At 44.9% G+C, this 13253-nt stretch overlaps 1 protein-coding gene across 1 annotated transcript in view; it reads left to right on the top strand.

Annotated features, from left to right (window-relative positions):
• The first annotated feature begins 768 nt into the window (after positions 1-768).
• B4GALNT4 (beta-1,4-N-acetyl-galactosaminyltransferase 4) overlaps positions 769-13253 on the top strand; it is a 202267-nt gene continuing 189782 nt past the window's right edge. The window contains exon 1 of the mRNA XM_063117037.1: positions 769-965. Coding sequence (XP_062973107.1) covers positions 815-965 — 151 coding nt within the window. The 5' untranslated portion in view covers positions 769-814. The remainder of the gene's footprint in view (positions 966-13253) is intronic.

Below are 13253 nucleotides of genomic sequence, written 5' to 3' on the forward strand. Positions count from 1 at the left end.
GCAAGCCGCGCGCGCAGGACGGGCGTAGGAATAGCGGCGGCGGCGGCGGCTTCGCAACCGTACGGAGGACAATGTAAAGCGCGGGCCAAGCAGCCCGTGTAATGCAATAGCAGCCCCCAAAGCCAGGACGTGGAGGAGGAGGAGGAGGGAGAGAAAGTCCGGGCTGCTCCGCTCCCTCCATTCATTGCCTGCCGAGGACGGATTATCATTGTTGCGGAGAGGGCATTCCGGCCGGGCTGCTCTGCAGCGCGCCGAGCCCGGGGGGGAAGGGGGAGAGGGAGGTGTCGGCGAGGGAGCGGGCGAGCCCTCCGTGCCCCCCGCCACCTCCCCTCACGGCGGCCGGGAGTCTCCCAGATGCCTCCCCGCCGCTGCCTGGATGCCTTTATCCCTTCCCGCCGAGAGCTGGCGGGAGGCGGCCGGGCTGCTCTCCGGGGCGAGCGCTAGGAGCGCCCCCCTTCCCCGCGTCCTCGGCGGGCACCTCGCGGCGCCCTCGTCCCCCTCCCCCTCCTCAGTTGGCGCGCCCTGCCGGACAGCGCCAGAGCGAAGTTTGCGCGCCAGCCCGGAGACGCCGAAGTTGCCGCCGCTGCAGGTGACGGACGACGGCCGGTGGGGCGAGGGCGTAGCTCCGGCGGGAGCGGCCCTGGGGGCGACATGAGCGGCAAAGGGCCGAGTGGGCGGCCGGGTTAGGCGCGGACTCCTCGCGGCCGTCGTCTCCCGCCCCTCGCCGCCTTCCTCCTCCTCCTGCTGCTGCTGCCGGGCGCCCATCGCTCTCCCCCCGGGGGCAGGCTGACCCCCCGGGAATGCTGCCTGGAGGATGCTGTGGTTCCCGGTGAAGAAGATCCGGAAGCAGTTCAAGCTGCTGCTGCTCCTGGTGCTGCTCACCTTCGCCGTGTGGTTCACCTACCTGCACATCAGCCTGGTGCGCCAAGGCAAGGCGCTGCGCCTGCACTTCGCCTATGGCAGGGGTAAGGATGGGCCGGCCCGCGAGGCTCCGGAGTAGGCGCTTCGTCTCCTTTCCGACTCCGGGGTTGGGGAGCGGGTGGGTGGCGGTCTTCTTGTCTAGCCCTTGTTCCTCCAGGTTTTAAATCAGTCAGGGCATCGTCTCTTTCTTTCCTCCCTCTCCTACTTTTGGATCCAAACTATGAGTAACCTGAACAACACTTGCACAAGAGCCTGCTCTGCTGCCCTGGAGTAATTCGTCTGGAATAATTTCCTTCCCAGCCCCCCCCCCCGCCCCCCGTTTTAAATATTGATATGTGCTAATATATCCGAACACTCATAATCGCGTATAGAAAGAGGATGGGCACGATAAAGCAATGAAGCTGTACTAAGGGGTAACGAAGTGCTTTCTGAATGTGTGTGCTTCGTGCCACCAGAAGTCTCATTTTTTGTACTTCTTGCACACAGGTTTCCAGCCCCCAAAAGGCATTTCATATATTTTCCCATCTTTCATTTTCAATGACTTCCCTGCCCTGGAGGGAATATTTGTAGCATCCTGGGTTGACTTTCAGACCCTCTTTGCAATGTCTGGCAGCTCTGAACTTTTAATTCCTGAAACCCCATTCATACAATGAGACTTGCTTCTGAGTAAACCCGTACAGGGTCAGGCTTTGAAGCCTAGTATGTGAGGAAACCATTTGGTCCCGTTTTCCATAGCGCTTGGATGGGGACGTGTGGCCCTCCAGATGTTGTTGGATTGAAATTCACATCAGCAACTTCTTCCGTCAGCAACTCTTGTCTGTCACTGGGAAGTGATGCCCGTCCTGTTGTCACTTGAAAGGTGGAGCTCTTGGAGTTGGGGAAGGTTAGGATCTCTTCACCTTCTGCATTTTGCAATGTCTTCATGCCTTAAGATTCCCTTCTGTAACTTCTAAAGAGGTGTCTGAGAGAGAACATATGCTGGTATTCATGAACACGATCAGTGATTATTTGAATTGATCTCAATTCAAGGCTGACTGCCAAGCCTTTATTTCGTGCCAAGCCCTTGATCTCTTAAGGGGCTCACATTCTCCCAGTTACTCAGAATGCCCCTTTTTAGATGGGGAATAGATGTTGGAAACTGTGCAACCCAATCCTATACATGTTTGCTTTGAAATAAACCCTGCTGTGTTCAATGGGACTTACTCCCAAGTAAGCGTACCTGGGATTGCCACCTTCATCTTGCCTCTCTGGACCCAGATGGCCAGACAGAGGAGCTTCTGTGCGGTTAGCTAGCTTCCACAGCTCAGGTCAAGCACTCGGTTATAATTGCCAACAAACTGTCCAAACCTTCCAGGTCTTTAGTCTTTGTGGCGAAGTGTTTGTAGCAGCAGCTCAATATTTCTTTAGAGCAGGGCAGCGTAATCATTTCTGAATCCAGCGCACAGAGCTCCACTGTATATGCTGGGGAAAGCATTCCAGAGCACATGGAAAATCCAGCTCGCTCGCTCTCTAACCAGGTCAGTTGCCAGGTTTTGCACAGGCTTGTTAAAAGAGAGTCCTTGTAGCAATATAGCAACAACTTCTTCTTTATGCCACTGGAATCTTGTGAGTGACAAATGGTGTTTTCTGTTTTGTTGTGTTTTGTTTTGTTTGCACTCGTAGTGATCAAGGCAGGATAGTGGAGCGCATCTTCCTGTGCTGATAGTTTGCTGTCCCATGCTGGCTAAGATGTGACATTTTATGTCAAATTGCATGGCAGAAACAATATCAAGACAAAAATTAATGAAACGGGTTGGGGAACTCCTTGCGTTTAATTTATGAACCACCCAGAGAGCTCTGGCTATTGGGCAGTATAGAAATGTAATAAATAAATAAATAAATAAATTTAAAGATGTAATTTTAAAATGTTGCTTTCGGTCTTTGACTAGAATGAACAAGAATCTCACAATTGTATATTTCCAGTTACCGGTGTGATAATTTGCACATATCTTGCCAAACAGGAAATAATGCTGAGCCATGCACAGCTGGCAAATTTGCAGTACTCAAGTCTTATTCTGGGATTGTTAAATCCAAATACAAGGAACTCAATCCGCCTTTCACAAATCCTGCAATAGGCTTTGAATTTGTTAGATATATTGAATAATACTTTAGGAAACTTTGTATATAGCTTTTGAGCCTTTAGAACCCTCTGAAAAGGCATTTTCAAACTTAGATTAGAGACCAAGAGGACTAAAAACATGCTCTAATTTTTTAAATGAATGCGAAGTTTTGGAGTTTTCACAATGTCCCGTGTGAACCGCCCAGAGAGCTTCGGCTATGGGGCAGTATATAAATGCAATAAATAAATAAATAAGAAACATTAGAGATGGCATGTACAAGCTGTATGTTGCTTTAGCCAAGAGATGATTAGATCCCATTTGGAATTCCTTGGCAATACTAAAATATCTTTTTGTGTGGATCACTATTGTCCTCTGTAGTAGGGCAACCTTTTTATCTAGAGTTGAACTATTATAGGCAGTTCAGTGGAGGTCAAAATGCTTCATTTGGTAGTAGTGGATCTTGGATCCAGATGGGAAACATCCTTGGTCACCCTGGTGGATGATCTATGTCAGAGACTAGATGGTGGGGGTGCAACCTTTTTGGTCCTATTCTCATCAGTCATGGTATCTTCCTGCCCGGGTGGTCTGCTTGGGGCTTAGGAAGCACAGTACTATAGTGGTTCCAGTCCTTTCTAGAAAGTTGGTTTCAGAAGGCAGTGTTGGGTGATTTCTATTCCTCCCCTTGACCTTTGGTTTGTGGGGTGCTACAGGGTTCCATCTTCTCCCCAACACTCTTTAAAGTCTATTTGAAGCTGTTGGGAGAAATCATCCATAGGTTCAGGCTTCAATGTCATCAATATGCTGATGGCTCATAGTTCTACATCTCATTTCTACCCAACAGCTACAGGGGAGGCTGCAGAACTCCTGAACAGGTGTCTGGATCTGGAACAGATGAGGGAGAATACATTGAAATGGTAAAGATGGGAGTTCTGGATAGGGACAGCTAGACCTGCTTGGAGTAACACTCTGTTCAAACGACCTGATGTGGGGGGGGTGCTCCGGAACGCACAGGTGGCCACAGTGGCCAGGATCATTTTTATAAGCACCAGTAGACACAGGTATTCAAACTGTGGTTACCTCCAAAATAGACACCTTTAGTGTGCTTTACGTGGGGCTGCCTCTCAAGATAGTCTACAAGTTTCAGCAGATGCAAAATGCAACAGCCCGTATGCTGGTGAGGATTCAAATAAAAGTGCTGGTCTTAATTTCGAAAGTCCTTAGTGCCTTGGGACCAGGTTATCTGAAGGACTACCTTCACTCATACAGTCCTATCAGTATGCTACACAGGGCCAGCTCTACCAGCAGGCAGAGGGCGGCGGTTGTCTCTGGGAGCAGATGCTGGGCAGTGGGGTGTTGGATGACAGAGCTGTGTGTGTCCTGTGGTTTGCCCTGTGCCCCCTAAGCTAGGCTCTTGTCCTCAGGAGGACACCGTCCCATTACCAGTGTTGACATAAGATCCAACTGCAAGTCCAGTCAACATCTGTACATGGAATTGTCCTTTGCCTCAGGCAGCAAAATATCTTGGGCTGGCCCTGAATTGCTAAGATCTCCCTTGGGGTTCCTTTTCGAGTGCCTGCCATTAAAACCAGTAATTATGACTTGCGGTAGAAACAGAGTCTTCTCGGTGGTTCTCCCAGATCTTTGAAACTCCCTCCCAATTGACTGAAACCTTGCCTCTTCAGCCTGGCATTTAGGTGGGCCTTGAAGACCTTTCTCTTCAAGTCGATTCCATGTGTTTGTAGAACAGCATTATAAGCAATTTCTGGACATGTTTCCTGATGTGATCACCTATGATTTGTACCTTGTTTTTAGTTTCTTCTGTTCGTTATTTTGTGTTGAGCATAGCCCTAATAACAGTCTGAAAATATTCAAAATAAATAAATTGATGTCATAAAATTAGGGTTGTTTTGATTTAAATAATAATTTAAATCATGATTGATTTAAATCACTTCTCTGAAGGGCTCACAGTTTAAATCACTAACGAGGAATATTCTATTTAATCATCATTTTTTAGTAGAAATACATTATTGTTTAATATAAACTTAATGCATATTCAGAGTTGTAGGTTTCATTAGAAGATAAATACACATTAAGCAATTATTCTGAATTGTTTTCAGATTAACTTTCATCAAAAAATGGGATGATAAATTGGTGGCCATCACTACATCTTGTGGTAGTGAATTCCATAGATTAACTATGCACTGTGTGAAGGAATGCTTCCTTTTCAACCACCCTACATAATTTGATTTCATCTGCAAACTTGGCCACCTCATTGCTTACTCTTAATTAGAGATCATTTATAGAGAAATTGATGCCTGTGGGGCCTCACTATTTACATCCAGTGTGGTGTAGTGGCTAGAGTGTCAGACTGGGAGTCAGGAGATCTGGGTTCTAGTCCCCACTCAGCCATGGAAACCCACTGGGTGACTTTGGGCCAGTCACAGACTCTCAGCCCAACCCACCTCACAGGGTTGTTGTTGTGAAGATAAAAGTGGAGAGGAAAAGGAGGATTATGTATGCCACCTTGGGTTCCTTGCAGGAAAAAGGCGGGATATAAATACAACAACAACAACAATAATAATAATACAACATCCCTCCATTGGGAGAATTGACCATTTTTTCCTACCCTCTGCTTTTTGTTCTTAAACCAGTTACTGTCCCATAAGTGGGCCTTTCCTCTTACTCTATGATGGCTAAGTTTGCTGAGGAGTCTTTGGTGAGGGACTTTGTCAAATGCTGTCTGGGCTGTACCACTTCAGACTGCTCATGATGTCTCAGGTCATGCAAACTATTCTTTTTGCATAGAAAACAAGATGCAAGGAGATATGTGGAGCAAATTTTTTTTGAAGGAGCATCCAGTCATGTGACACACACCCTACTCTTTCTGCCATCTGAAGTGATACAGCCCCGAAACAGATTTAACACCTCCATAAGAAGTAGGCCTTAGCCACATTTTATGATCTTTTTGTCCCCTGGGAACTTTAAAATGTGAGTTCCATATAGCCAGCATCTCTTCCATTGATCCACAGATGAGTAAGCACCATCTATTGAGCCCATTAATCAAACGCTTTGGTTTTCTTCATCTTGATTTATAGAGGAGACAGTGACATGTGTTTAGGAACTGCTTCCTTAGTGATGGTCAGTGGAAGTGTTTTGATGTTGCCATTTTAAACTTTGTGTGTGAGCTCTTAGACATGGCTAGAGGACATTCAAATGTACTGCAGCATTTTAAATGTGCTTGGACCCTTACGTGGAGCCTTATCCGTGCAGTGAATGCCCATTGGAAGACATATTGGACTATTCTGTAGGAGTCTGAGCCATTGACATCACTGGGCTTCAGTTCATCTGCTGATGCAGTGGCTTTGTTATTGACTACATGTGCTGCTATGGAGAGGAGGATGTGGATAATCAAACACTCATTATTGCACGTACTCTGTACACATCCTGTTCTCAGGCACGCAAGTGTTTAGAAAGAAAAACTGGCAGTGTTTCTCATAACAAAACCTTGCTTAGTAAGATCTGAGGATTGACTTCCAAATGTGGTAGCTAGTGTATGTGTTTTTTACTCAAAGTGGTACCTGCAGTGGTAAGGAAACACCACAGCTTAATGATAGTGCAACTGGATGAACTATGATTTCAGAACTGCATGTAGTTGAAATGTGATCCTTCCCTTTTTGAGGTAAGCTGGACTGACCTCCCTTTATGGCATAAAGTTAAGATTGTGCTGGGGCTTTGCAAAAGTTCATCTTTGGCGATCAGGGATAGATGCAAGGCTGGGACATCTGTTGATCAAATTTGCAAGTAGCACAAAGTTAGGAGAGCTTGTAAACACTCTGGGGAATAAAAATAGCATTTAAAATAATTTGGGAGGGGGAAATAGTTTGGAGCTGAGACAAAAATTAAAAAGGCACATCTAAAATATTACTCATGGTTAAAAACAATCTAATTTGTAAACTCAAAAAAATATGGCACATTTTTCTCCAGCTGTCTCTCTAAGTAGGAATAAGGCAACAGTATCATGCTATTGCACCACAAAAAAGTAGTAATTCATGTTTTAAAATGTATTTCTGAACATTCATTTATCAAAAACATGCCATGTCTCTATCATTTTGCTTAAGATTAGCCAGGCTTCTGCTGGATCTCTCTTCTTTTTGTTTTTGTTTTGATTGTCATGCAACCATGAGAAATGTTTGTAAACAGTAAAGTTGGTGCGGAGTAATGGCAGAGTAGCAAAGAGTTTGTAATTCAACATTGTCAAGAGACTAGGTACATTTAGCCCAGATGAAAGAGAGGAATGAAACATGATTCAAAACATATCCTCTCAATAGAACAAAACTACCAAGGCCTGGCCTACACATGCAGCAGAGTGAGATGAAAGAATGGACAATAGTATATCACTACTGCAAGTAGAAGATGCAGTTTTTTAGTGTATATTTTAAAAAACAAAACACCCATCTCCCTGCAAATAAAAGCTTAAATCCTAAGACATCATGGAGAATGGTTCTAGCTGTGCATGTTTCCTTCCTATGCTATTTATTTTTCCAAATTGCAGGGAGTTCCTTATGCACGAAAGCATTCAAAACTAGGGATGTGCTCCGCTCCGATTAGGAGCGTAGAAGCAGTAGCGGATTGGCCTGCTCCGCCTTACCCAGAGGCGGAGTAGGAGCGGACCGTGGACCCCCTAGAAGCAAGGCGAAGAGAAGCGACCATTTTTCGGAGCTCCGAGTTCAGGCGGAGCGCTCCGGTCGCCATCTTGAAAACATTTCGCCATAGGATTGCATTGCGGCAAATAATCGCGCATAACTACGTTGTTTTTGAAGCTATCGCTCTGGAAATTCTTGTGCTCAGAGAGTCGTGGATGGGGGTCATTTTGAGACCACTCTCACCTCTCTGCGTTGTCCGTGTCGCGTGCTATATTTTTTTGAAAATCGGGTCAACCGCGCGGCTCAAACTGCGTTTCGGCTTTTCGCCCATAGGATTGCATTGAGGGAAAGAATCGGGGATAACTGGGGGGGGGTTTTAAGCTATCGTTCTGAAAATTCTTGTGCACAGAGAGTCGTGGATGGGGGTCATTTTGAGACTACTCTCAACTTTCTGCGTGCTGTGGTTCACGTGCAATGTTTTTGTGAAAATCGGGTCAACCGCACGGCTCAAACTGCGTTTTCGGCTTTTCGCCCATAGGATTGCATTGAGGGAAAGAATCAGGGATAACTGGGGGGGGGGTTTAAGCTATCATTCTGAAAATTCTTGTGCACAGAGAGTCGTGGATGGGGGTCATTTTGAGACCACTCTCAACTTTCTGCATCGTACGGGTCGCGGGCTAGAAGTTTTTAAAAAATTGGCGGGAAAAATACCTTTTTCAAAGGGCTGAGGGGCAGAGTCAGCTCCCGGTCATGATGATCCCAAAGTTGGAGGAGGGCATAGGCAAAACAGGTAACTTGGGATTCTGGGAAACTTCTCTTTCTTCATCTGAACGGGCTTTTCCCCGTGTTTTTTAACACAGTAGCCCCACCAAATGCACAAACACAACCTGAAATCATATACTAAGCCAAGAATAAGAGATAGAAACACAGCACTGCTCCCCACCCTAACCTTGGTGAACAACTGAATCGATGTGGTGCAAGGGGATGAGCTCCCCTAGGGCATCTCATCGTGGACGTGCCCCCACTCTCTCCTGCACTGGAAGGCCATAGAGCCTTCCAAAGAGAGTAAAACGGTGGAGCAATGCCTATCATGAGTTGAAGTGAATGGTCACTTTTCAGTGGTGGAGCAATGCCTGTTCTGAGTCGAAGTGAGCGTTTTACTTCTTCTCGGAGCTGTTGGTGGCTGTCAGTGTCTTGAACTGGCAGCTACTTCCCCCTCCCCCGGGCACGTCCCCCTATTGCTGGTAAAAGACAGATATAGCCTTTTTAAAAAAATTCTTCTTGCTGTTTATTGAGCAACACTGCTGCTTTTAATTCCACCCCTCCTTTGTTTATTGATTGATTTATTCCATTTTATATGCATTACTGGCTTATCCTTGGCTCACTTCCTTATGCCCTCAGAAATGCCAGCTGCATGCCTGCCTGCCTGCCTTCCCTCCCTCCTCCCCTGCCCACCTCGCAGGGATGTTGTGTGTGGGGTGCCCGATTTTCAAAAATTCGCCAAAAATCAGGGGATGATGGGATTGCTTTGAAACTTGGCATGCGTGTGTATATCCCCATGAGGTGTCATGGTGCCAAACATGAGGTTTCTAACTTGAACAGAAAAAAAGTTGTATAATTTTTTAGCTTTCAATGCAAGCCTATGGGGGGGGGAAATGGAGCTCCGGATCCGGATCCGGAGCTCCGGGCGGAGCGGAGCGGAAGTGGGCGGAGCGGGGGCGGGGCGGAGCGGCCCGATCCGGAAAATGGCGGATCTGCAAGTGAAGCGGAGCGGGGGGTCCGTGCACACCCCTATTCAAAACATGTTCCTCAACTGCAGTATAAAATTTACTCTACCACTTCATTCTCACTTCATTCTACTTCATGTGTAGACCAAGCCCAATTGCTTCCCTTGTCTCTAAGGATAGGAGAGATTAAACTGATGGAAGAAAAAGCAAGTCAGATCGAAGTGGTTTTGCTTGGAGTTATTTGGAAGAGAGAAAAAACTGAATGAACAGCTAGTTTAAGTGAATACTCTACAAATAGCCATCCCGCTCTGTGTAAAAGGTGAGCTTCTGCTGTACTACCTTAAAGAAAAGAAGACTTATGATTGCGAAATTATTCAGGTGAGTGCTACAGCAGACTATTTTCAAAAGGGTAAATTTGCCCACCTCAAAACTGAGCCCAGTTATCTAATATGGAGTCTCTTCTTGGGTCTATGGGGTTCTTGGTTCCAATAGGAAGTTCTGGAAGAAGGTTCATATGCTACCTACAAGGAAAGAAAATCTGAGTCACTTCTGTTTCATCTTTCCTTGTTAAATGTGTGAAGCAGGACTTCAGGTGAGATCCACGAGTCCTGCTTTGCATGTTAACTCAGAACCAGGCAAGGAATATGTGGACACTGTTCCTGATTTCTCCCTTCCTTCCCAGCTTTTAGGAAACTATGAATTGGGTGCTGAGAAAGTAGAGTCTACTGCTTCTTCTCTAAAATAAGGATACCAGGAGCATCATCAGATGAGCATTTTATCGCATGCTCATTACTGGCCACTCACGGTTTTTCGCAGGTCCTTTTGATGACGGCATCTGCCTCCTGCACGTGTCCCGCTCTTTCTGCTCTATTTTCTGCAACGAAATAAGACCTGGAAAATCCGTGGAGTTTTTCTGGATTGGGTTTTTTTGAGTTGAAACTTGCCACCATTTCCTGTTGTGTGCAGGGAAAGCAGCGTGATAAAAAACGCCCACTGAATGGGCCATGTGGTCATTGCTGCTGCTTCCCTGTGTGAAAGAGGAAGCTGCTTGTCCCTCCTGTGGGACAGAAAAGCGATCATACGGAAATTCAATTCCCCCCCACCCATCTGGTGATGCTCCAGGACTTGAAAGGTGGTGCAGGGATATCCTAGTTTGACTGAGACCCAAGATAGCTGTTATCTAAATACTGGATACTTTGTTATATCAGCAGATACTCTAAAAATCTGAGATGGCTTTTGTAGACAAGTAGGACAGCATTTTTAGCATTTAAAAGACAATCTGAATTGGGGAGTTCGGGTTGAATGAGCCTCTATCCAAGCTACTATTTCTTCAGCCTCGTAACAGAAAATGAAGAATCATACACAGAAGGGAGGGATTTTGGGTGGAGGTGGAAGAGGTTTAGGGGAAATGCCTTAAGGCAGAGAGCAAACTGCAGCAAAGGCAGAGTTGTAAACTGGAGGGCCCCTCTGGGATTCTGATTTATGCAAGTATGGATGCCTTTGTGACAAGGATGGCTGTTGTATGGATTCCACAGCCAGGTCAGAGTGGCATCTATGGTAGCTCTTCTAGGGTATTACTACCACTGAACCACCATTGCAGGTATTACTATTTAAATAGTGTGTCATTTCCATCCAATAGGACTGTGAGGGAAGTTGTACATAGGCTTTAAGCTGGAATAGTTGAAATGAAGAGAATGAGCTGTTAAAATTCACAACTGGTGTGAATCTTTAGCCTTGTTCTATAACTGACTGAATGTGCTAATTGATCCAATTTTGGAATCCGCTTCCATTTAGAGCCGAAATCTGATTCTACTCCAGTTTGAAGAAATTAATCTGATTGTCAGCAGCCTGGAGACACCATTTGGATGCTCTGCCTTCCTGACTGCTAGCTACTTGTATGCATGTTATTTGCCTGAGGCAAGCAGCAATCTACCATGAACGAGCAGTCAAGTCACAAACTTCTCCTTCTCCCCATCTTCACTGCTAACCCTTTCTGTTCCTGCTGATGTTGCGCAAGTTATTGTGTTGTCTGTCCGGACTTTTTCACACCACAGTTGGTTTTTCAGCTGGAATAACCAATGCTGTGAAGAGTTGATTATTTGAACAACCGTTGGTTATCATGTCATGTGTTGGATACCGTTGACTATTTTGTTGCACGCAGTTTGGTTATTTTCGGCAAGAGCGACCAAAGCAGCGACTGCCACTCTAGTCCAGCTGGTAGAACTTGCAGTGGCTGATACGATACCAGCGGGAGGACTGAGCAGAGAGAGATAGGATAGGGCATGAGACAAGCAAACACCATTGACTAATAGTCAAGTTGATGCTGGCCTTAATTAGTGATTATAATCATGTCGTGTGGGGTGTACCCCCTTGATTATTTATTTATTTATTTATTTATTTATTTATTTATTTTATTACACTTATATACCACCCCCATAACCAGGGCTCTCTGGGCGGTTTGCAGAAATTCCAAAATTGAGATAAAAACAAGTATACAAAATTTAAAATTCTAAAACACAAAACATACACACATAAAGCATTAGTCAACCATGGAGTTGACTATTAACCCATTACTAACTATTGTGTTGTCCGGATGCAGCCAGAGTGGCTGCTTTCAGACAACACAATAATCAATGGTAGGGTAATAATCGACAGTTGTTTATCTAGGGGGTACTCCCCACACAACATGATTATAATCAACCGTGGTGTGGATTAGGATCAGTGTTGAGTTGACTATTAGTCCACATTGAGTTGACTCACTCATCCCCCCTCTCTCCCCCCCAATAGTCCTCCTACTAGTATCCCATGAGCCATTGCTGCCGAAAATCTAACCTGCTGGATGGACTAGAGCGGCAGCCACCACTTTGACCACTCTTCCTTGCAACTCTGAAGCTGACAAAATAAACAATGGTGGCCAAGGAAATAACCAATGATACTCTCCACGGAACATGATAACCAATGGTAGTTCAAATAGCCAACTCAGCACAACGTTGGTTATTTGTGTTGGTTATTTCAGCCAAATAACCAACCATTGGTTAAAAAACTCCCTCCACACGCCATGATAAACCACGGTGGGTTAGATAATCGTTGACTGTTTAACCACTATTGGTTATCATGTTGTCTGAACCCAGTCAATGTATCTATGCCAGTGATGTGGGTTTTCTGGAAAATTCTTAATTGGAAAGTTTTCCAATCCAAATTAGGTTCATTTGCACAAGATCATTTGCATAGGACAATTTTCAGTTTGAATTGGAAAATATTCTGATGCCCTAGAGAGATCTAATGGAGCATTTTTATTTTGTTTGTATTTAGTAAACAAAGCTAAGAAGTACCCCATATTGATCATTTTGCCCCAATACACCACAAGTGTTTTGTGGGGAAAATTAAAGCACACTTATGTTATTTTAACATTATATTAGGTCAAAAAAAATATTGGAATACTTATAAAAAGTTAAAGACAATAGCATGTACTCCCATTATATTGTTTAAATATAACAAAAAGCACACGCACAAGTACTGAAAATTGTTGACACCCTAATTAATTTTAGCAAGCCAAAGAACTGTGCATGATATGCTGACAAACACTTCTTTATTTCAACAGAGTGCAACTCTTGTCCCCTATGGCTGTTGGGGCACCTTCAGTTTCGCTGTCACTATTTATTGGTTACATTTCACTCCCAAAATGTATATGTATTCCATTGACATGTACTGTATGTATTCTCTCACATACTTGCTGAGGTTAATCACCTGAAAAATATTAATTACAATTTTGAAACTGACAAGCTTGCTTTATAGTGTATTTGCATTGAGCATACTTTTTCTTTTTCTTTTAAATGACTTTAGGAAATTTTAAAAAAAATTCC

Source organism: Elgaria multicarinata, chromosome 2, assembly GCF_023053635.1.
Source record: "Elgaria multicarinata webbii isolate HBS135686 ecotype San Diego chromosome 2, rElgMul1.1.pri, whole genome shotgun sequence".
Classification (NCBI taxonomy): domain Eukaryota; kingdom Metazoa; phylum Chordata; class Lepidosauria; order Squamata; family Anguidae; genus Elgaria; species Elgaria multicarinata.